Consider the following 24,575-nt stretch of genomic DNA (forward strand, 5'->3'; position numbering starts at 1 on the left):
ACCACATTGGCCAGGCTGGTCTCGAACTCCTGACCTCAGGTGATCTGCCCGCTCAGCCTCCCAAAGTGCTGAAATTACAGGCGTGAGCCACTGATTGGTGCAGAAAGGAATGTAATGCCCTGGTTTGGCCATGGCCACTGTTCAGGGTGGTAGGAGAACAGGGACATCTTCTCAGGGTTTCTGTGTTTCTGTGTCACCCCTCCCACCCCGGCTGAATTCTGGGGAGCTCTGGTTCAAGGAGGGAAAGGGGCAGCATCTTTTCTCCTTGGCTGGGGGCTTTCTGGAGCTGGGGGAGAAACCACGCGGGCATCTGGCAGGGTCATAATGGGTGCCCACAACTCCAGCTTCCCTGGGGAGCAGGGCGAAGTGCTCAGGGATGAAGGGAGAAGGGAAGCTAAATTTCTCTCCTGGAAGATGCCACAGGGAGACAGGAGGGAAAACCAAGGAGGGAGCCTCAGGTTGCCTCTTGGCTCCTGAGGCTACAAGACAGGGCCCTTCCTCCTGTGGCGTTCCTGGAAAGTTTGCATGGGGTCCACGCGTTCCCAGGCATGCTGGCTGCTGAGCCTGTGGGTACGTGGAGGCTCTCACTACCAGGCCAGCTGATGCCAGCAGTGCCACTTCTGAAATGGGCAGGGGATGTGTTAGCCTCCGGGCCAGACCCCAGGCAGTTGGGATGTGCAGGAATGGTGCAGAGGAAAGCGGGGGGCTTAGTGCCTCCGCCTGGGGAATGGGAGGGGCGGGTAGGCATGAGAATCAGGTGGGTTAAAACGTGTCAGGTGTCTCTAGCAGCACGTGGCCCACAGAAGTGCTAAAAGGTGTACTTAGCATTAATCGTTATTATTGAGTATTATGAACATTTCTCTCTATGGAGAAAGATTTGTATAAGCCACTTACTATTAATTTTTGGCAATTATTATTAATGTTCTCTCTCCTTGGACACAGCTGTGTGTCTCTTTTTTCTGTCACCTTCACCTTGGCACCTCCCACACCTACAGCAACGGGCTCAATGAACACTTAATAAATGTTATTTTTCAAAAACATTAATTTAAATACATCTCAGTAAAATCCACCACTCAAAAATGGGAGGATACGGATAAAGTAAAATGACATCATGCCAAGCAGCTACATTGCTTTTTTTTTTTTTTTTTTTTTTGTGATGGGGTTTTTTGCTTTTTTTACCCAGGCTGGAGTGCAATGGCGCGATCTCGGCTCACCGCAACCTCCGCCTCCTGGGTTCAGGCAATTCTCCTGCCTCAGCCTCCTGAGTAGCTGGGATTACAGGCATGCGCCACCATGCCCAGCTAATTTTTTGTATTTTTAGTAGAGACGGGGTTTCACCATGTTGACCAGGATGGTCTTGATCTCTTGACCTCGTGATCCACCCACCTCGGCCTCCCAAAGTACTGGGATTACAGGCGTGAGCCACTGCGCCCAGCCACTAAATTGCTTTTTGTAAAGATTAAAGTAGCAATTCAAACTCCCCATAAAATCCTGGCTTTTTCTCTTATGAACAACTGGACCATGACTAAAAATAAAACCCCCAAAATTCAATGCCTGGGTATACTTTATGACTGGGATTCAGCTTTTATTTGATTTCTTTTCTCAAAAAATATGCTCATTTTGGTTAAGATGAAGTTTGCTTTATTTTACATAACCAAAAGCAAACAGACACCAGTGGGAAAGGGCCCAGAACTCGAGGCCTGGGTGGATGCTGGTTCTTGTTGGTTCCAGGCTGGAGAGCCCCCAAATCAGCCCTGAGAGATGGGTGTTTAATGTGATCTGAGGTCTCCAGCCTCCACCACTTAGTGGCTTGGCTAGTTTCTGGCCACGTGGCCTTGGAAATTCTCTTCCTCCATGTGGTCCTTGCGTCTTGTCAATAATGGTGTAATAAAGCTGTGAAAGATGAATTAGAAGCCCCGGGGGCAAGTATTAAGAGCTAGAAAGCTCGAGAATGCCGTAGAAACAGGAATCATGGTGTACCGAGTGTTTATCTTCCATGTATTTTTCATCCGCAGAGACTCAGGAAGGGGAAGGTGGGCAAGGTTTAGCATGTTTTCAACCTTCTGTGCTCCTCCCACAGGGCTACAGCTCCCAGTATGAGAGAGGAATTTACATTTTTCAAATGCCTTCCCATTTAATTCACTTAATTTGATTTGCAGAGCACACCATGTGTCTTAGAAAGGTGCGGAAACTGAGATCCAGGTTCTGCAGGTTCTTACGTCAGGTTACATAGGTGCGTGAGATCACACAGGTGGTTTGCAAAAACAAATCGATGCTAAGATGCCATTCACCTGTCAGCCCCACGTGCAGTGGTTCTCAGCCCAGGGAGATTTTGCCCCAAGGGGACACTTTGGCAATGTTTGGAGATGGTTATGACTGTCACTGCCTGGGTGGGGGAGGGAGGGTGCCACTGGCGTGGGTAGAGATCGGGGTGCTGCTGAACATCCTGCAATGCACAGGACAGACCCCCAGAACATTTTGAGCATTGTCCAAAATATCAATAGTGCCAAGGTTTAGAAACCCCATGTGTGCCACGGGCACGGTGGCTCATGCCTGTAATCCCAGCACGTTGAGAGGCTGAGGCAGGTGGATCACTGGAGGTCAGGAGTTCAAGACCAGCCTGGTCAACATAGCAAAACCCTGTCTCTACTAAAAATACAAAAATTAGCTGGGTGTGGTGACAGATACCTGTAATCCCAGCTACCTGGGAGGCTGAGGCAGGAGAATCGCTTGAACCCGGAAGGCGGTGGTTGCAGTGAGCCGAGATGGTGCCACTGCACCCCAGCCTAAGAGACAGAGCAAGACTCCATCTCAAAAACAAAAAAACACAACGCGCTACAACAATTGCAGAAGTAGTGGAGCAGGAACGTCTCTTACCCTGGGCTATGTGTGTGTTTCCAAGAGAAATGCTTCATTGGAGGTCTGAAGGGAGCTTCAGGAGTATGCTAGGCACTGGCTACTCAAAATGGTGTCCCCGGATCAGCAGCAGCTGGGAGCCTGTTAGAAACGCAGACCTCGCCCTGGACTTAAACTTTCAGAACCTGCATTTTAACAAGCTCCCAAGTGATTCCTGTGCTTGTTAAAGTTCGAGGAAGGCAGCGTCTGATTCATTCCATGCTGGACGGCCTGCAAACCAGCCCTGAGAGATGGGCGTTTAACTTGGCCTTAGCTCTCACCAGGGCTAAGACCCACGTCAGGGCTTCCAGGACTGACAGTCTCCCCTGATTCTGCCCGGTTCCCCCTCCTTTGATTGTCACATGGGCCCTGGTGATTGGGAAGGAAGAGCGCATCTGAGCTGGCTTATAATAACCTTTCCTGCTTTCCTCCCTGCCTCATCCCCTCCCCAGGCTTACATCTTGTTGGGACAATTCCTTCTGATGCACAAGAATGAAGCCGAGTTTCAGAGGTGGCTCATCTGCTGTTGTGGTGCCACTGAATGTGAAGCCCAGCAGAGCTCTAACTGCCTCAAGGAGTGGTGTGCCTGCTTCCTGTAGACACAAACCTCGCCACTGTCCCCCACCCCCAGGAGAAAATGACACGCTCTCCACCTATGCCCAGGCTCTGAGTCCTCATTTGTGTTTTTAATTTTAATGATACTCACCCATTATAAACAGTAGTTCAAGAACACGAAAAAGGACAACCACAAGAAAAATGACTCCCCACCACCCAGAAACCACAGTCACTCCCCTTAGATGGTGATCATGTCAAATATCCCTCAGCTAAAAGTTTATATGAAAGAACGGATAATTTTATGTAAAAACAGGAATTGAATTTTAAGTCAGTGTATTAGTGATCTACTGCTGCATAACGAATAATCCCAACATGTAGCAGCTTCTCAAAACAAACAGTGATGCTGTCTCACTCCAAGTTCTTCAAACTTGGGACTCTGACTGACTCTCCTTGCTGAGGAGCAAGGAAAGCCAGTTTAGCAGGCTGATTCTGTTTCAGGCTCTCTCATGAGGTTACTCACTGTTGGCCCAGCAGCAGTCACCTGAAGGCTGGACCGGGGCTGGAGGACCCACCCCCAAGATGGCTCCCTCGCATGGCTGCTGGCAAGACGCCTGAGCTCCTCACCGTGTGGGCCTTCCCATAGGGCTGCTCGTGGCATGGCATCTGGCTTCCCCCAAAGCTGGTGACCCAAGAGAGAGTGAGAGAGCAAGCAGGAAGCCATGTGCCTTTTATGACCTCCTCTCTGACACATGCAATATCATTTCTGCCTTATTCTACTTGTTAGAAGCAAGTCACTAAGTTCTCAAGGGAGGATAATGAAACATTCTTGAACTAATATGCATACATATTTTAAAAGATCACAGGTTCTCGAGGCATGATTTACATATAACAAAACTTACCTTGTTCAGGTGTGCATTCTATACATTTTGACAAATCCACCACCATCATGAAGATGTAAGACACTTTCATCGCCCCGAGGAGGTCCCTTGTGCCTTTGTGTAGTCAGCCCTTCTGCCTTCCCAGCCCCTGGCAACCATGAATCTGTTTTCCATCCTTATGGCTTCGATTTTTCCAGAAAGCTATGTAAGTGGAATCATATAATATGTAGCCTTTTCAGGTGGGCTTCTTTCACTTAGCATAATTCATCTGAGATTAGTCTATTATACAGGCTTTTTAGACTCAAAAAATGTTTATTAGATGCTATCGGAGCCCAGTCCACAACCCTTCTGTATTTGCTGTTCTAGTAGAGTCCAGTGACTTCCCCTAACAAACACCTGAATGTCCTCTGCCTGCGAGTCTCTCAGGCTACAGAGTGGCATCAGCCCACACATAGGGCACAGGGAAAGTGGCAAGCAGTTAACGCCCAGAAGAGCCCAGAGTGACGGGTGAACAGTGATGGATAAACGCCCTGGCTTACTTACCCTGCACATCAGACCAACTCTGAGACAGTCTGTTTGAGCTTCCCAGTGGTGCTGAGCCCCAGTTGCCACAGTGGTTACCTGCTCTCGAACAGCTCATACATCTTCCCTTCCTTGTCTTGTTTCCCCACTCCACTACCAGTGTTTCCTGGGATCATGCCCTAATCCTACTCCCTAGAAAATACTCAAATTTTAGATTCACATTCTGCTTCTGGGGAACTAATATGCATACATATTTTAAAAGATAAGTCAGGTTCTTGAGGTATGATTTACATATAATAAAGCTTACCTTGTTCAGGTGTGCATTCTATACATTTTGACAAATTCACCACCATCATGAAGATGTAAGACACTTTCATCACCCCAAGGAGGTCCCCTGTGCCTTTGTGTAGTCAGCCCTTCTCCCTTCCCAGCCCCTGGCAACCATGAATCTGTTTTCCATCCTTATGGCTTCGATTTTTCAACCTAAGACAAAAGTGTTGGAATTTAGTTTTATTGTAATAAAAGAAAAAATTGAAACTGAAAGAATTGCTGAAATTTGATGAATGTTTTCTTCATCTCTGGATATAGTCATAAATTATTCAGTCAGTTTCCTCTGAAGTTAGGAATAACATGGAGGAAAACAGTAAGAGGTTAATATCATTAGGTTTATTTTAAACTCAGGTTTTCAGTGAAAGATGGTGTGATGGATAATACCGAGTGTCTACATGATTGGATTGAAGGATGCAAAGTATTGATCCTGGGTGTGTCTGTGGGGATGCTGCCAAAGGAGATTAACAGTTGAGTCAGTGGGCTGGGGAGGCAGACCCATCCTCAGTCTGGGTGAGCACCATCCAATCAGCTGCCAGCATGACTAGAATATAAAGCAGGTAGAAAAATATGAAAAGACTAGACTGGCCTAGACTCCCAGCCTACATCTTTCTCCCATACTGGCTTCCTGCCCTCAAACATCAGACTCCAAGTTTTTCAAATGTGGGACTCTGACTGGCTCTCCTTGCTCCTCAGCTTGCAGATGGCCTATTGTGGGACCTTGGGATGGTATGAGTTAATACTTAATACACTCATATATATATATATATATATATAGATCATATATATTATAGATCATATATATGATATATATATACATCTCCTGTTAGTTCTGTCACTCTAGAGAACACTGATTAATACAGATGGTATGAATTCCTGCTATAAAAGTAAAAAGAAATTGATATTCATGCTTCTTCTCTACTTCCCTTCCACTTTTATTGGCTTTATTACTTTTAATTTGTCAAGGTTTATGGCATTTAAATTCTTCCCACAATTGTTTAGTCTTAGTTATATCTAAGAGCTTATCACCAGTTCTTGTTAGTATCATTATTTTAAAGATCATAGCGTTGCCATTCCAAAATTATTTATTTTGATAATATCTTTGTTGGCTGACTTGCATCAGTGTAACTATCTATCAGTCAGAATAGGCCAGGTTCTGCTGCTGTAACAAGCATGCCCCCACATCTCAGTGATTTACCCAACACAGGTTAACTTCTCTGTCTTGCTACATGTCCAATACACATCATCAGGGAGCTCTGTCTGTTGTAGTCACTCTGAAACTTTGGTTAATGGAGATCCCCTCTCAACACACACTTCCATGATTATGCCCACAGTGGTGGGAAGGAGCCACGCTGAATTACACACTGTCTCTAAAAGCCTCTATCTAGAAGTGATACATTCTATTTGCATTTGTATTTCATTGGCCGAAGGAAATCACATGGCCACACCTAACTCCAAAGGGGCAAGGTCTCTTCTGAATGCAGAAGTGGGAAGGTTTAGTGACAGCACTAATCAAGATCATTGTAATCAGTTGAGTTTATTACTTTTTTACTTGCTAATGTTTTCTTGAAAAAAACAGAAACCAACCAAAGTTTATTATTTTCCCCTGAAAGCCTTGCAGGTATTATGTTTAAGGTGATGGATATTTCCTAAATTCATAAAGTGATTGGAATATTTCTGCTGGAGTCTGTTAGCTCTTTCTAGTTCTGATTTTCTAGCTCTCTCCAAGGAGAAACCAAAGAATCAAGAATTCCAGGGGAGCCAGTGTGTTGGCCCAAAGATTTAAATAGCTCGATCTCCTGAGAGCTCCAGGTCTCACCAGCCAGAGGCTTTCCCTTGCTCCCTCTTGCATGGCCCACCCTTGGACTAATTTTTCACTAAAATAGTCATAGTATTTAGAGGTCATTACTTTTCTAAGACAGGAGCTGGATGGCTCTAGGGGGAGGAAAGAGAACAGTTCCTTCATCTCTCAGTCTATTTCCACATGCCTCCAACATTGCTGAAATTCATCCTTCTAGCCAGGTTAATGTCCAGGATCATGTAGGAGGGTGAGGGAGCTGAGAAACCTGGAAGAGATGGGGCCCCCAGGACTGAACAGCCTTTATAAGAGGGACCCTAGCACAGATGCTGAAGACAAGAGTAGCTGTTCCCTATTTAGTGTAAAAATCTTCCCGAAGACACTAGGAACTTTCCCCATCAGTCATTCATTCCCTTGTGTTGATTTTTGTCAACCTTGTAGATAACTTTATTGGCCTAGATTCTTCCCTTCTCCCTGCATTCCCCAAGTTTGTCATGTGACTTTGCGGTTCCTCCCACTAGAGGCAGAGTGTAATTCCCGCTCCTTGACGTAGACTTGGCCGTCTAACTTGCTTTGGCCAATGATACGCAGCCAAAGTGAAAGTGTGCCAGTTCTCAGCCCCATCACTCATTTCTACTTGCTCTCTTGTGCCTCCAAGAGGAGAGCTACTTCCTTGTATAACTGCTGCCCCTTCAGCCTGGGCTTCCGGATGAAACCAGGTGAAACTGACCTGAGCCAACCTGCTGCCAGGACCCAAGGCCAGCCTGCCCTGCAGCCTGTTGCAAAGCCGCCCCACTGAGTCCAGCCTAAATCAGCCAGCCCTCAGCCAGCTCATAGATGCGTGAAGGAGAAAAAAAGCATTGCTATTTAAAGCCACTGATGTTTGGGACAGTTGTCTATGCAGTACTATGTAACTGATACATTCTTTGCAGTCTAAAATGTCCTTACCCTGCCAAAGTGTGTCACATTGAAGTCCACCCCACCTTTAGATGGAGAAGCAGTCTAGGGTGGGGTAAAAAAACTTTGCTTCTGGAGCCAGCCAGGCATGGGTGTGAATTCCAACTCTGTCAACCCCTACCTTATCCCAGGTGAGCTACTCCAACCTTGCTGAGCCTCTGTCTCCTCATCTGTAAAATGGGTCAAGAAGGTAAGGTGGATTATTGAAAATGCACATGTAGGCCAGGCACAGTGGCTCACATATGTAATCCTAGCACTTTGGGAGTGAGACTCTGTCTCAAAAAAAAAAAAAAAAGAAAGTACGTGTAAAGGATGTGGTGAATAGGAGCATGATGAATGGCCACTGATGGCTGTTTTCTTAGAGCTCTCCTTCCAGTCCTTGCCTCCTGCACCCTTGGTCCTCTCATGGCCCTTGGGAGAGAATTCATAGCCACGAGTTGAAAGGAAGCCCAGATATCAACCAATCCAAAGTAGTCCAATTTTGTCCCACCATGTGAGTACTGGACACTGTATAACTTAGAGACGACACACTCTTTAATGGGCGGGTAAGAAAGAACAACAGATGAAAATCAAGTTATTTCAGATTTGACTATGGTCTTGTAGGGTCCCATTAGCTCACTGATCCCCAAATACATTTTAAAGCTTGCGCAACAGGGATGGCCTGGCACGTACACCCCGAGTTCTGCTGGTGGTGCCTCTTCTGCTTCTCAGGGCCATTGATTATTTGGGAAAGGGTTAGTGGCTGAGAACATTTCTTGGTTGTCACAGATTTGACCAGCTTCTTAAGCTACAGATGAAATGTCTGCAAGGAAGAGGGTAGGATGCCTCCTCCTGGCCTGATATCTGTAGTTTGTTTGGAGGTATCTGTGAATCAGTAAATGATTTTGATTAGGATTTATGGAGTGGGTAAGGATCCATGGGGGCTCTGGGAGAGGGAGGGGTAATAAGTATGAGTCTCTGGCCTGTAGGGGTGATTGATTGTGGGAAGACATGCCCTCATGGCAAAGGTGTTGAGAGGTGTGTCTTCCTTTGGGCTCTCCCAGAAGCAGACCCTGAGACAAAGGTCTGAGTGAAGGTGGTTGATTTGGGAGGTGCTCCTAGGAAAGAGTAGGAAGGGGAGCATGCAGAGGGGGAAGGCAGCCAAGAAAGGTGCTATCACCACTCATCACAGTAGGCAACTGGTGCCAGACTTGCCAGCCGTCCTGGGAGCCAGTGTAGGACAAGCATTTGAAGCTAACCCACCTTGTGTGTCTAAACACCACTCTTATCCATCGTTTGTGGAACGCTGCTCCCGACGGAAGTTCATTCCTCAGCTCCTGAGCCTGCCACCCGGGAAATGAACCTGTGAGCAAGTGCTCAGGCAAAGAAATGCAGGCCCTAGCTGTGGAAGTGGGCCGGCCCCTGTGCTGAAGCAGCAAGGGGCTCTGAGAGACAGGGCAGGCACTGCCAGCCCCTGCCACAGGTGGGCTTTGGAATAAGACAGGCCTGGCTTTGAAAACAGAATCCACCCCTTCCCTCCCATTATAAGGCCTTTGGAAAGCCACCCTCTCGGCCTAGCTGTCCAGCTGTAGGACAGTGATGATGGTATCTGCTCAATTGTTACAAAGATTAAAATCCTTGACCCGGTAAAAGCTTTATGCACAGTATCTCTAAAGACCTATGTATTAAAATGTGCAGCACTACTATTCACAATAGCCAAATTACGGGATCAAACTTAGTGCCCACTAGTGGATGAATGAATACGGAAAACATGGCATAGATACGCAATGAAATATTATTCAGCTGTCAAAAAGAATGAAATCCTGTCACTGCAGCAACATGGATGGAAACACAGGTCATTACGTTAAGGAAAATAAACCAAGCACGGAGTGACAAATATTGCACATTCTCACTCCTATGTGGGAGCTAAGAATATGGATCTCATGGAGGCGGGGGTGGGGTAGAACGATGGTTACCAGAGGCGGGGAAGGGGATGAAAAGAGGTTGATGCATGGGAACCAAAATACAGTTAAAAGGAATGAGACCTAAGCTGGTAGAGTGAACGCAGTAAACAATAATCTGCTGTATATTTCAAAGTAGCTTGTAGTGAATAATTCAAATGTTCTCAGAATAAAAAAAGACAAATGTGGCCAGCGCGGTGGCTCACAACCTGTAATCCCCTCAAGTTGGGAGGCCAAGGTGGGCAGATCACAAGGTCAGAAGATCGAGACCATCCTGGCCAACATGATGAAACCCCATCTCTACTAAAAATGCAAAGCTTAGCCAGGGGTGGTGGCAGATGCCTGTAATCCCAGATATTCTGGAGGCTGAGACAGCAGAATTGCTCAAACCCAGGAGGTGGAGGTTGCAGTGAGCCGAGATGGCGCCACTCCACTCCAGCCTGGTGACAGAGTGAGACTTTTTCCCAAAAAAAAAAAAAAAAAAAGACAAATGTTTAAGGTGATGAATATTGCAATTAAGGATAATCAACCAGGGGATTTGATTATTATACATTATATGAATGTATCAAAATATCACACATGCCTTGGAAATATGTATGTCTATTATGTGTCAATAAGAAAAAAGCCTTTAAAAATGTGCGGCACTGATTGTTATTTAAAGAAAGGAGAGTTTGGTGCAGACCTGAGTGGTCAGGGGAGGCTCCTTGTTGGAAATGACATTTAAGCTTGCTGCTAAAAGGGGAGTTCAGGGGCTGGGTGCCGGCTCATGCCTGTAATCCCAGCACTTTGGGAGGCCAAGGCAGGGTTATTTCCTAAGGCCAGGGGTTTGAGACCAGCCTAGGCATCATAGCAAGACTAGCCTAGGCAACATAGCACGGGGAGGTCAGGGTTGAATAAGCTGAGGATGGAGAATAGAGAGGGGAGAAAGGACAGAGAAGGGTCTGTGACAGGGAAGATAAACCCGATTGGCCTAGAGGGAGTGAGTTGTGGGAACCGAGGAGCAGGTTAGGGTTGGGGCTGAATCCTGCAGGACCAAGAGGCTTTCTCCCATCTCCCCCAGACAGAAGTGGCAGGTGAGCTGGTAGCTGCCCCAGTCTGAGAAGCCAGTCATTGCAGGATTGACATCCTGGGAAAAAGTTCATGTTCTGCAGCTGTCAGTGGGGACTGGGACTCCATCTGTGCTGACAACCCAGAATATGGCAGACATGTCCCCTGTGCCTGAGAAAGATCCTGTCGTAACAGATCCTAAAAATACCCACGATCCTTCAGTTCTCCTTGTATCCACGCCCTTTACCCAACTTCACAGCTCCTCGAGCCAACAAGTGGAGTCTAACTCCCTATTATTGAATCTGGACTCATCTTGCAACTTATTTTAGCCAAAAGAATATGGTGGGTAAGATGCTATGCCAGTTGTCAGCCTGGGCTCCTGCTCGTGCTCTTATACCCCTGTGACCACCATCAAGCCGAGGCCAACTTGCTGAGGATGGGGGACACGTAGCCCAGCTGTCTTCATGGCCTAGGCCAGCAGTTAGCCAACCTCCAGATATGTGAGCAAGGAATTCTAGAACAGCCAACACATCAGCTGACCTCAGATCCGTGAGAGAACCCAGCCAAGATCAGCCATACCTGGTGCAGATAAGAAAAATCATCTAAGTAACCCACACACTCATATACATGAACCAATGCTTTAAGCCACTACATTTTGGGGGTGTTTTGTTATGAGGCTAGAGCTGACTGATACAAGTCTTATGTGAAGGCTTAGAGTGTGGAGTACCTCCTGGAATCCATGGGAACCTCCTATTTTATATTTTAGAGAGCACCCTGAGTGGTATCCAGGCATATGCTAATAGAAGGGTCGCCACCACTCACTTGCAGAAACCAAGCGACTGTGATGAGCATGGAGTCGGGGGAGCAATGGAAGCTAAGCACTGAACAGAGTCATTTTTTAAAAGCGCGACTCCGAGAAGGAGGTAGGACAAAACCGTGACTGAATCTCAGAGGGTGAAACAAGAGTTATTGATGGTGTGACCAGCTGTGGGTGGCCTGGGTGATTTATTCCTAGAAACGTCGGAAAGAAAGCTGACTCATGGAGATAAACCTTTAGCAAGTGTGTCTGGAAACATACATACAAGTTTTAAATGTTTGGTGTTCTACATGATTACAAGCAGAAATGTGAATGCTTTATTCAGCTCCATGGTTTATTCACCTTAATCTTGGGAGGTTTTGGGAGTGCTAACGCTTTACTAACGCCCCAAAGCCTCCCAGGGCTGAGATGAGGGGTATTTTCTCTGTCTTGAAGACAGAGAAACTTGAAGAGGTTAAGTAACACAGCCATGATGATTTGGCTTGTGATTTCACCCTAGGACTGCTTGGCATTAAAGCTGTACCTACTGTCTGCAGAGCCCCCACTGCAGGAGCAGATCTGGCGATTTTGAGATGCTTTTGGGATCTCGAAGGCAGTGCCGATCAAGGACAGGCATGCATCGCAAGGGAGAAAGACTTGTTGGAATGCTCATGGAAGGAGGACCATGATGCATTCATGGGGAAGCAGTTTACTAAACATCACTCCACACGTTTGCTGAGCACCTACCATGTGCCTAGCACAGTTCTAGGGGCAACAGAGAACAAGGCAGACAAAACCATTCTTCCTTAGGAGCTGACATTCTACAGATGAGGCAGAAAAGAAAGGTTAAATAAAATAGATATTAATATAAATCATGCAATTGTCACTTTTTTGGTTGAAAGTAGCCGAATATAGGCAATTTCATATGGTCCAAAATGATACTGTGTTCGTTTCATGATGGGCGCTGTGAGGAAAATAAAGCAAAGCAAGGAGGTCGGGAAGGCTGAGGAGAGCGGGGGTTTTAAGGAGGGCAGTCACAGAAGGCCTCACTGTAAAGGTTAATTAGTCGGGTAGGCAGTGAGGCTGAGAGCAGCCGGGTAGCTGGGAGAAGACCATTCCAGGCCGAGGGAACAGCCCACGCAAAGGCTCTGGGGTAGGATGGGCCCAAGGCGTGGCGTGAGCCAGTGGGAGAGAAAATGGGCGGGATCAGATTGCAAGGGGCCTTAAGGGTTATTGACAAGACATTGGCTTTTATTCCATTTGAGACCGAAATTCATTGGAAGACCACAAGATCAGACATGCATTTTTGAAGGATAACTCTACCGTGTTTAGAACACTCTGGAGGAGCAAGCATGAGAAGAGAGATGGGTTAGGAGGCTATGGCATGAACCCAGGGGAGAGGTGATGGTGGGTCAGACCAGGATGGGAGTGATGCCCTGGTGAAAGCGATCAGATGCTGCATCTGTTTTGAAGGTAGAGCCCCTGGGGTGAGTGTGGGAAGAAAAAAGAGGTCAAGGCCTGAGCCCTGGACTTGCCAATGTTTAGAAGGCAGGAGATGACCGAGGAGGAGCGTGGGCTTCTAAAGGTCGTGCGAAGAAGGTGTTTCCAGGAGGAGGGAGTGAGCAACTGTGTCAAATGCTGCCGATAGGTCAGATGAGGTGAGGACTGGGAATTGACGAAGGACAGTGTTTTTGCATGCTGTGCAAAAGATCCTGGTGGTGGGGGGGTGAATCTTGGTTGATGCAGGAGAGAGAGGGAAGAGCTGCTGTAGCATGTCCTTGAGTAGACAATAGGTTTTGGGATTCAGGACACAAAAGGAAAGACTGGCCTTGGCTAGGAGGGCACCCACAGTGGCCACAGGAAGGAAGGCAGAGGCAGCCCTGATGCAGAGAAGGCGTTCTAGTAGTGGGAGTTTAAGGAATTTCTCTTCTGGTGGCTTCTGTTTTCTCAGTACAACAGGAAGTGAGATGGCAGGCTATGAATGTGAATGTGGGGTAAAGAGGAAGTGTGAGCCCGTTGTCTAGGACAAGGAAAAGGTGGATGCATTTTGCAGAGAGAAAGTATAACCATATAGACATATACATACTATAACAATATAGTATAAACAATATAGATTAGCCAAGTAGATAGATAGAGAGATAGAGAGATAGATTGATAGATTGATAGATGAATGATAGATACAGATGGATTGGATGATGGATGGATGGATAGATAGATATCTGTTATCCATAGCATAGATCCTGATCGTTCTATGATGCATGCATAGAAGAAACTGTGGAAAGAGAGTTGCTGAACTCTCAGCAGTGGTTATCCTCGAGGGATGTGATTAAAAGGCCCTTTCACGCTCCACTTTATACGGTAGTCCAGCATTAAAATTTTTGCAATAAGTATTACTTTTACAAACCAGAAAAAAGCAAGAGAGGCATTTCCATTTTGGAGCACAACGCAGTAGAGCTGTAGCGAGCAGGGGGACAAGCCCTGGGACAGCCTTCTGTGGGCGCACACCCATCCTTCTCACTCTGTGTCGCTGTCCCACATCAAGAGCTGTCTGTCTAAGAAGGGGAGAACTCCTCCAACAATTCTCCATCTTGGCGACTTTTGGATCTCCTTACATGTCCCAATTTTAACTCTCTGCTTACTTTCCTGAAGCCAAGGTCAACCTTGGAACAATGCAGGGTCGTTGTCCTTCCTGACTCATTTCTTCGTGCCTGTTTCTAGCAGATTCTTCATGGCTGTGATTGGTGCCCCCTCCATCGTAAAGTATCCGGTTTACTTTAAGGATAATCTTCAATTGCACAAACTATGATCCTTTAGCACTTGGCCTGGTGATTGATTCTTCTTGGACCAGATTGAGAAGCCACTACAGCCAGGCCACTGGGCAGACAGAGAGAGGGCCAGATAATGCCACTAAGTGGGTGGGGAATCACTAACAAAACACTTAATTTGTCAGAGGTGCTGTTTCTTAGACTGTGAAATGAGAAAAAAATCTGATTTTCTTACCTCCTAGCTTTGTTTTGAAGAAAGCTCAAAAGTAGATATGAAGGCATTTTAAATAGAAAAGGAGGTGAGGTGGCTGGGTATGGTGGCGCACACCTGTAATCCCAGCTATTCAGGAGGTTGAGGCAGGAGAATTGCTTGAACCCAGTGGCGGAAGTTGCAGTGAGCCAAGATCACACCACTGCACTCCAGCCTGGGTGACAGAGCAAGACTCTGTCTCAAAAACAAGAAAAGAAAAGAAGGAAGTCAGCTGCGGTGCAGCAGTGGAACACGCAGTTAGATACATTTTACTTCGACCAGCAGCTGCAGATGACTAACGTTGGTGGCAGCTCCTCAGACCTCACTGCCTGCGTGTGTGAGTCAGTGCAGGCTTTGCTGTACTGTGTTAACAACAACCACCTGCAGGAGCTCAGTGGCTTAGCACAGCAAAGCTTTCTATCTCATGCCCATTCCGTGCCCATCTCAGGTCTGCTGGGACAGCTCTGGGTTGTCCTGCCTCCAGGACCTGAGCCGACACAGTGGCCTCATCTTGAATGTATGCAGGATGCTTTAAATGCTCTGGCTCAGAAGTGACATGTCACTTTCACTAGCAAACGACTGGTCAGCACCAGTTACATGGCCCCACCCAACCCCAAGGGGACCAGGTAGTACTGTCCGCTGGGAGAGGAGAGAATGGAAAACTGGGGTGAACATCACAAATCACTAGCACGCCAATCTATCTTGGGAGTGGGGGTGAGTTTCACAGGAGGTCCCCAAGAAGCCTGTTATAGGCAATGATTGCCCCTTTTCTTTGTCTTTTATAGATTTACAACAATGACAGTTTCTTAACCAAACGTGTGTGGGTATGATGAAAAAATAGTGGATTTACATTGTGAAAACTTTTGAAAACATAGAGGAATATACAGAAAAAAATGAATAAGTTAGGGAAAAACCCTACCATCTAATATTTTATTGGATTTCTTTTCTGTCTTTTTTCAATTGCATATAGATTTTTAAGTAACAGGTTTATTTCAGTAAAATGTGCATACCATAAAATCTATCCTTTTAATGTGTACAACTTGGTGGTTTTTAGTATATTCACAGAGTTGGTACAACCCTCTTAATTATTTAATTTACTATTAATTAAATATTTAATTTCAGAATATTTAATTTAATTTCACTATTTAATTTCGGAATATTTTCATCATCTCAAAAAGATATCCCCCCAGCAGTTGCTCCTCTCCCCCAGCCCAGCCCAGCACCTGGCAATCACAAATGGCCTGCTTTTGTTTCTGTGCATTTGTCTGTTCTGGACCTTTCATGTAAACGGAATCACACACTGAGGAGTCTTTTGTAACTGGCTTCTTTCACTTAGCATCATATTTTCAAGGCAAATCAATGTCACATGCATGCTGTCTATTTTCAAAAACAAATTGAGAGGCCAGGCGTGGTAGCTAACACCTGTAATCCCAACACTTTGGGAGGCCAAGGCAGGTGGATCACTTGAGGCTGGGAGTTCGAGACTAGCCTGGCCAACATGGTGAAACCCTGTCTCCACTAAAAATGCAAAAAAAATAGCCAGGCATGGTGGTATCTGCCTGTAGTCCCAGCTACTTAGGAGGCTGAGGCAGGAGAATCACTTGAACCCAGGAGGCAGAGGATGCAGTGAGCCAAGATCGTACCACTGCACCTCAGCCTGGGGGACAGAGAGGTGTCCGATAAATAAATAAATAAATAAATAAATAAATAAATAAATGAAAATTTAAAATTTTAAAAATGATCCTATCAAACATAAGTTATCTTGTCTCATTTGTACTTTTTAAACCTTTTCCCTCATCATTAAATTTTTTTGGAAAAATGGTTTGTTTGGTTTTTTTTTTTTTTTTTGAGACAGAATCTCGTTCTGTTACCCAGGCTGGAGTGCAGTGGCCCAATCTCTGGCTCACTGCAATTTCCACCTCCCGGGTTCAAGTTTCCTGCCTCAGCCTCCAGAGCAGCTGCGACTACAGGTGCGCACCACCACACCCGGCTTATTTTTGTATTTTTCAGTAGAGCAGGGTTTCACCATGTTGGTCAGGCTGGTCTCGAACTCCTGACCTCAGGTGATCCACTCTTCTTGGCCTCCCAAAGTGCTGGGATTACAGGCATGAGCCACTGCACCCAGCCTGAAAAATGGTTTTTGACAGCTATGTCTAACCATCCATCAAATCTGTGTGCAAAAATGTGTTGATTTGTGCCTTCTGTTTTTGACTTTTAAGCTTTCAGTTTTTTCATCATTATAATCAAAGCTTTTATGAGCAGCTATATATGCGTTTTTTTTAAAATGAATGAATGAATCCTTAAATAGAAATCTTTGCAATATTTCTCATTCTTCTTTTAAGGAAGATGCCTAAGAATGGCTTTCACTGGATAAAAAAGCAGAGACACTTTTATGGTTTTTGATTCTTATCTTACCACAGCTGGTTTTCCAGAAAGTTTACCCCAACCTGTTGACTGGCCTCATGGTAATCTGATGACATTTTACTCCGTCTTAGAGTAAAATCAAGTTCCTTAAGATGGTCCAGAAAACCCTGCACAATCTGGGCCAATTCCTTCTCTCATCTCCTCTTCCCCCCAGCCATACGGGCCCCTTAAATACACCAGACCCTCTCATTGGCAGGGGGGCCTCCCAGCCTCTGCAGAGCTGCTCCTGTGCCTGGAACGGCCTTCCCCAGCCTCCACCCAGCCCACTCACCTCTTTAAGACTCTGCTTACACTTTCTCAGGAGGCCTTCTCATTAAAAACACCACCCCTTTCTCCTCTCCCGGCTTGATTTTTTATTTCTCTCCATAGCAGCCCTTATCATCTTCTAATATAATTTAAAATTTTACTTATTTTATTATTTCAACCTATTCAAATTGATCACTAGGGCCTGGCCCTGTGCCTAGTATGAGTAGGCACGCAATAAGTAAGGGTTGGATGAAGCCAATGGCCAGCACTGACAGCTGGGGGCCTCTACTGCCCGGCCATCGGACCCTCTCCCCTGGCCATCAGTGGGAGCTCTGGTCTTCTACCAAATCCTGGTCAGCTGTTCTTTCTTGACTCTGCTCTGGAGCAAACTAGAAGGTCAGCTGCCTCAAGGGTTGTTTGTTCTGCCTTGTGGTGAAAGCTGGAAGAGATTGGCCCTGACAGATAAACCAGTGTGTGACTGGGGCGAGCGAAGGTTTGTTTCCGGGAGGCGTGCAAATCTTCCCAGGACACACACAGAGCAGAGCCCCGCCGGGACCCCCAGCGGCCCACCCAGCTTCTTGACTCTGACTGTCCCATGGGGCAGACTGAGGTGCTGTGACCTCACCAGGACCTGCCAGGGATCAAGTTCCCATGCTGAAACAAGGACAGCAGCTCCCTGGTACTCCTGAAAGCAGGCAGTTTCCCGAACAGCCACAATGTGACCCACTCAACAGGGCGGGAGAGGAAGAACCCACGGGAAGCAGGGAAATCCCTTGGCTGGCTGAGTCCACCAAAGCCGAGGGGAACTCTTGGGAACCTCCCCATTGTGTGACACATCCGGCCAGGCTCCCTGAGCTTCCAGGGCAGGCACAGGGTCAAAATTCCCAAACCTAATACAGTCATGTTTTTAAAGTGTCCGTAAGTCCACAGACAAACAATGCCCCGTAATTAATGGCCTCAGGGTTGGGGCCTCAGCAAAAGAAGCAAATTCAGAGCTGCTCTGGGTCACCCACAAGCAATCAGGCCCCTCCTTAGAGCCGAAGAGCCTTCCTCCCATTCTCTATAAGGATGTTGTCCACCCAGGTCCCTGGGGGACTTAGCCACTGCTGAGGCTACCCACTCCTGGCTCAGAACATTCTGGAATTCCTCCTTTGAATGGCCACTAGAGCCCCAAATTGTTCTCTGTACTATTCTCAACAGGGTGAATCTCTATCTTCTGAAGATCCATTTGAGTGACTAACTTATGGAATGTGGTCTCTTACAAACCTTGGGTGAAGTATAATATACCCATAGTAAGGTGCACAAATTATCGGTGAACAGTGCAATGAAATTTCAGAAGTGAACACAGCCACGTCACTACCATCCAGGTCAAGAAGAGGACGTTACTGGCAGTCCCCTCGGGCCCCTCTCAGACAGGTCCACCTTCCCACAGCTGACATCTCGCAGCAGGGATCATTTAGTCTATTTTTGAACTTTATATAAATGGGTGCATAAAATATGTGCACTTCCGTGTCTGGCTCCTTTCACTGTTATGTTGGTGTGATTCATCCAAATATGTGTGCAGTCATAATTTATTCTTTCTCATGGCTGCATAGTATTCCATTGTATGAGTAGACTGCTTATTGGCTATGACAGATAGTGCTGCTAAGCATATTCTTATATGTGTCTTTTGGTAAACGTATGCTCTCATTTCTCTTGGGCATACTTCAAAGTGGGATTGTTGGGTAGGTAGCAAAGCATATGTATGTTAATTTTATTTGACACACCAAACAGATGCCCAAAATGGTTGGATCAATTTATACTCCTGCCAGCCACGTACAAGAAGTCTGCTTGCTCCAAATTGTTACCGACACTTGATGGGTCAGTCTTTTTAGTCTTATCAGTTCTTAGCAAGGTGGAGTAGCATCAAATTTTTCAGGGTTTTTTAAGCTACATTTTGATTTTTTTAGAGACAGAGTCTTGTTCTGTCACCCAGGCTGGAGTTCAATGATGCATTCATGGTTCACTGCAGCTTTAAACTCCTGGGCTCAAGTGATCCCCCCGCCTCAGCCTCCCGTAGTAGCTGGGATTATAGGTGTGTGCCACCACACCTATGTTTTTGAGTTTTGATTTGCATTTAGAAATATGTCCTTCATTGTAAAAATCTTTTTTTTTTTTTTTTGAGACGGAGTTTCGCTCTTGTTACCCAGGCTGGAGTGCAATGGCGCGATCTCGGCTCACCGCAACCTCCGCCTCCTGGGTTCAGGCAATTCTCCTGCCTCAGCCTCCTGAGTAGCTGGGACTACAGGCACGCGCCACCATGCCCAGCTAATTTTTTGTAGTTTTAGTAGAGACGGGGTTTCACCATGTTGACCAGGATGGTCTCGATCTCTTGACCTCGTGATCCACCCGCCTCGGCCTCCCAAAGTGCTAGGCTTACAGGCTTGAGCCACCGCGCCCGGCCAAAAACAATTTTTTTAAGGTAGAGGAGGGAGCAGGCAAGGTGAGGGGTTCAAGTGTTAGCTTGGTGTCTAGATGGTTGAACTGGTAACTGCTGGTGCCCTACTGGGCAGGCTGTTGTCTTTTGAGGCAACCCCCTGAAGGGTGAGAGTTCCCTAAGGGGCATGCTTTGGTTTGTAAATTGATTGTTAACTCTCAAGAGTTCTGTCTGGGAGCTTGTAGATGAATTTGCCCTGTAGGGAGTCTGGTGGAGGGGAGGAAAAAGGATATATTTGCATTTCTAAAGGGCTAAGTAGGAAATAGGGAACCAGGGGAATGAGAAAGAAGTCACAGACACAAAAAAAACTTCAGCAATCGCTTAGAAAAATGGGGGTACTCGCTTAGGATGTCAAGTTTGTAATGGGGCTCTGAAGATATCCCCAGTACCTGGAATCAGGGCAGCACTATGGTGGTAAGTGCCCAAGGGGTCCACTCACCTGGGAGCAAAAAGTATGATGTCACCACTAATGTATCAGTCCTATACCATCTAGGTTTGCTTCAAAAATTCTAACCATCCAGGGGACGTTCAGAGACTTACAAGGAAAGGGCAATTCTGAGGTGTGTTGAAGTTCCCTTTCCCAGGATTTGCAGACACTTGGAGCACAGAATGCAAGTGCTTCTCCAGGGCCTGGGGGCTGGGGGGGGACCATGGAGTACTATGCTCAAGCAGGCACTCAGAATCCCTAGAAATAGCCTCTCACACTCCCGAGCTCTCCCTCAACCTTAAGAATCTGCCGTGCCAGTAGAGGGAAGCTTGGCCCCTGCTCCAGAAAGTCTGTCTGATGTGAGGGGGCTGCCTCCCTCAGGAGGGTCTCAAGACACAGTCCTAACATCCCAGGCAGGCCATGGAAGATGAAAGGGTGACAGCTGACAGCCCGTTTTGTGGAATTGCCAATGGCTCAGCCCAGAAGTGACATGTTTGTCAACCGTAAAGGTGTAGTCTCCCACCCATGTCCTGTTCAACGTTAGTCCTATCCACTCCAACTCCAGAGGCACAGATCATCTTCCCACTTCCTTAGCTCATGCCACACCCTACTTCGCCTAGCTGGAAGATGACAGCTGCTTCTCCACCAGCCCTGTTGCCACACCTTCCCTTCTAGACCCCTCCCTGCCCCAGGCCTTTGATACACTGCCCAGCAGCCAGAAGGATTCTTTAAAAACCGAATTGGATGATGCCGTCACACCTTTAAAACTGCAATGCCCTGGCCTGGCGCGGTGGCTTACGCCTGTAATTCCAGCACTTTGGGAGGCCAAGGCAGGCGGATCACAAGGTCAAAAGATGGAGACCATCCTGGCCAACATGGTGAAAACCCATCTCTGCTAAAAATACAAAAATTAGATGGGTGTGGTGGCGTTCGCCTGCAGTCTCAGCTACTCGGGAGGCTGAGGCAGGAGAATCGCTTGACCCCAGGAAACGGAGGTTGCAGTGAGCTGAGATCATGCCACTGCACTCCAGCCTGGTGACAGAGTGAGACACTGTCTCAAAAACAAAACAAAAACAAACAAACAACAACAAAAACTGCCATGCCCTTTCATTGTACTTGGAGTAAAATCCAGCCTCTCTGGGGCTTCCCTGGGTCCCGTGTGACCTGTGCCTGTCTCTTTCTCAGACCTTGTCTTATATGTCTCTCCGCTGGTCTTCATCAAGACTTCTTTCTGATCCTTGAGGTAGACCAGTTAGCTCCTGCCTCAGAGTCTTCGCACATTCTGTTCTCTCCACCTGCCATGCCTTTTCCACTGGTATCTGCATAAAGTTCAAATGTGGCCTCTTCAAAAGGCCTTTCCTGACCCCCAGGCTCCAGTCATCTCATCCTGTGGCTACCCTCTTTGTTTTCTTCATAATGCTTATCACCCTCTAAAAAGATCTTGATTTGCTTCTAAAATGTCTGTCTCCCCATCTCCAGAATGCAGGGTGGTATATCCTCAGCACCTTTATGGTGCTATAGCCCCAGAAGTGTGGCTGGCGTTCTGCAGGAAACCCATAGATATTTGCTCGGTGAATTCTAACATGCTTCCAGTAGCAGCAGGGGCTGATCCTATGGGCCTCCTCCTTTTTTCTCTGGTTCCAGCAACTTGTGGTTGAATCCACGGCTCACAGGCCACCACGCGGGTGCATGGCTTTTCCTGCCTCAGCTATAGCAGTACCAGGAAGGTGAGCTATCCCTGCTCACATATTTGGGCAGCAAATTTGGAGGAGCTGCTCCACTCCTGCAGAGTGCACCTGGGTCTGTCGCGGCGCTGGAACTGCCTCGGTGTTGATATAAGCAAACTGGGGCACACACACTTTTTAAAAAAATTGAGACATTTAATGAGGCTTGAGTCATGATGTGTGCCAGGCAGAGTGCTAGGTACCAGAGTTAAAGACAGAAAGTTCACAATCCCCGTCCTGAAGCCGCTCACAGTTTAGGGTTAGAAAAGAAAAATAACCAGACAAGTGCGATGCTGTTGAGTTCAGAGGTTGCAAACTGAGTGTCTGCGGAGGTCAGGCAGGTGCCGTGTCCCCTGGCCCACCTCGGGGCTCCCGGCGATGCAGTGGACACCCTCAGACGCACTGCAGCTCTCCGCTTCTCTAAGGGCTTGCTGTGCTTGCACAAATGGCTGAAAGTGTCAGGGATGGATCACCCCAGGGGTGGCCTGCAGCCAACAAGAGATGGCAGCTGGTGATGAATACCCCAGCCGCCCCACCCCAGGACCATTCTCAGGCATGTTCTATGATGTTTCTCAGAGATGCCCAGTACATCGAACCCCGCTTGGCTGTGGGATAACTGCTCCATTGCACCCCGTTTGCAGGCTTTCGCTCCTCCCCGTCTCACCTCTCCAGCGCCTCCCATGTGCTTCCTGGATTCACCTCCCAAACTACTTGCACCCAAGTTCTCATCTCAGGGCCTGGTTTGGGAGGAATCCACACTAAGGCAGTGTGAAGCAGCTTGGTGTCATACAATAGGGAGTGGTGGGGACTGTGAGGCACTTCTGTGCTCCCTGAAATGGAGCAGCTGGCACCCAGCTCCTGGCTGATGGTGGCCGGGTTGCCATCTTCAGTTTTTCAAGAGTTGCGTCCATATTTTCATGTGATATCTCCCAACGTTTTAATGTCATAATAAATTCAAAAAATTTTAACTACCATACAGGGCTAACAAAGCATGTCAGCAGCTATAATGTGCCGTATAGATCATAAATTTGCTGCCCCCGGTGAGCTCAATTGAGATGTCTAGAGGGGTCATGGTGACTCCAACCCAGCCTTGCCCAGCCAGAGAGAAGGGGAAGCTTCCTGGAAGGTGTGATCTTTGAGTGGGGTCTTGAGAAGGAGACAGCTAGGGGAAGAAGATGGGAAAGAGCAGGAAGGGAACGTCAGGCAGAGAAGGGAATAAAAAAGGAGCTCGGAGCTCTGCGTGCCGGGGAGAGAGACCATGGATTGTCCAGAAAGATAAGACACATGAGTCACAGTCCACTAAATGCCAGGCATGGTATTAAGCACTTATGTGCATTTTTCACTGCATCTTCCTAACAGCAGTTGGAATTACGATTGTTCACCTTACGTATGGAGAAACTGAGGCATAGAGAGGTTATTTGCTCATGGTCACACAGTCAGTCAATGGAGGAACCTGGGCTGGGTCAGAGCCTTCTTATGCTTAGGTGGAATGGGGCCAGATCATGGAGCACCTCACATGTTACTCTCAGATCCTTACATTTTATTCCAATGATGGTGAGGAGGCCCTGGAGAACTTAAGCAGGGAGGGTAATGTCACTATGACCACAGAAGCGGGAAGGCAGAGGGCAGGAGGCAGAAGTGGAGCAGGGGGTGATTGCACGAATCAAGGTCAGAAATGGTGGGGTCTCAGCTAAGTCGGTGTTGGGGCATGAAATCAAGGAGAGAGATTCAGGTGCAGGGGACGCTAATATGTTCTATTTTGGACACACCGAGCTGGAGGTGTCTCTGCAGCATCTGAGGGTCAACGTTCCATAAGCAGGTGGTTCTTTGGGTCTGGAAGGCAGGAAGAGACTTGGAGTCATTAGGACACAGGCAGAAGACATGGCTATGGGTGATGTTTCCATCGAAAAAAGTGTGAAGCAGAAAGTCGCTGAAACAGAATCCTGGGGAGCTACAAGGTTTCAGGGTGAGCGGATGTAGAAGAATACACAAAGAACACCAGAAAGTAACAGCCAGAGAAGCAGAGGGGGACCAGAAGAGAGCAGTTCCATGAGCCACTGAAAGAGGAGAGTTCTGAAAAGGAAGCGTCAAATTCCTCCGAAGTCAAGCAAGAAAATGGCTGAAAGTGTCCACGATATCTGGCAACAAGGATGCCATTGGTCACCTTAGCAAGGGTTACTTCAGCGGGGACAGAGGCAGACTGGGGTGGGCTAAGCAGTGAACAGGAGGCGGGGCGGGGGATGGAGATGGTGAGAGTAGAAATGATTCTACAACCACCTCACCCAGGGAGGGGCCTAGGCAGGCTCCGAGGTGAGAGGCTGTTCAACCTTCAGTTCACTTGTGCAATGCCACATGTGCAATGGGTGTTGAAAAACGTGTGTGTTTCTGCTTTCTAATTCCAGCAGGTAAAAAGGAAAAAAGAAGGAAAGAAAGAAAAAAAGAAGGAAGGAAGGAAGGAAGAAGGAAGAAGGGAGGAGGGAGGGAGGAAGGACGGAAGGAAGGAAGGAAGGAAGGAAGGAAGGAAGGAAGGAAGGAAGGAAGGAAGGAA

The 24,575-nt window shown here is 47.2% G+C and overlaps 1 protein-coding gene across 1 annotated transcript in view; it reads left to right on the plus strand.

Annotated features, from left to right (window-relative positions):
* The window catches only part of BANF2 (BANF family member 2), a 32,689-nt gene extending 29,137 nt beyond the window's left edge, over positions 1-3,552 (plus strand). The window contains exon 3 of the mRNA XM_032248237.1: positions 3,348-3,552. Within this exon, the coding sequence (XP_032104128.1) occupies positions 3,348-3,494 (147 nt within the window). The 3' untranslated portion in view covers positions 3,495-3,552. The remainder of the gene's footprint in view (positions 1-3,347) is intronic.
* The last annotated feature ends 21,023 nt before the right edge of the window (positions 3,553-24,575 follow it).

The sequence above is a fragment of the Sapajus apella genome, unplaced genomic scaffold, assembly GCF_009761245.1.
Source record: "Sapajus apella isolate SASKATOON/1434 unplaced genomic scaffold, GSC_monkey_1.0 scaffold65, whole genome shotgun sequence".
In the NCBI taxonomy this organism is placed as follows: domain Eukaryota; kingdom Metazoa; phylum Chordata; class Mammalia; order Primates; family Cebidae; genus Sapajus; species Sapajus apella.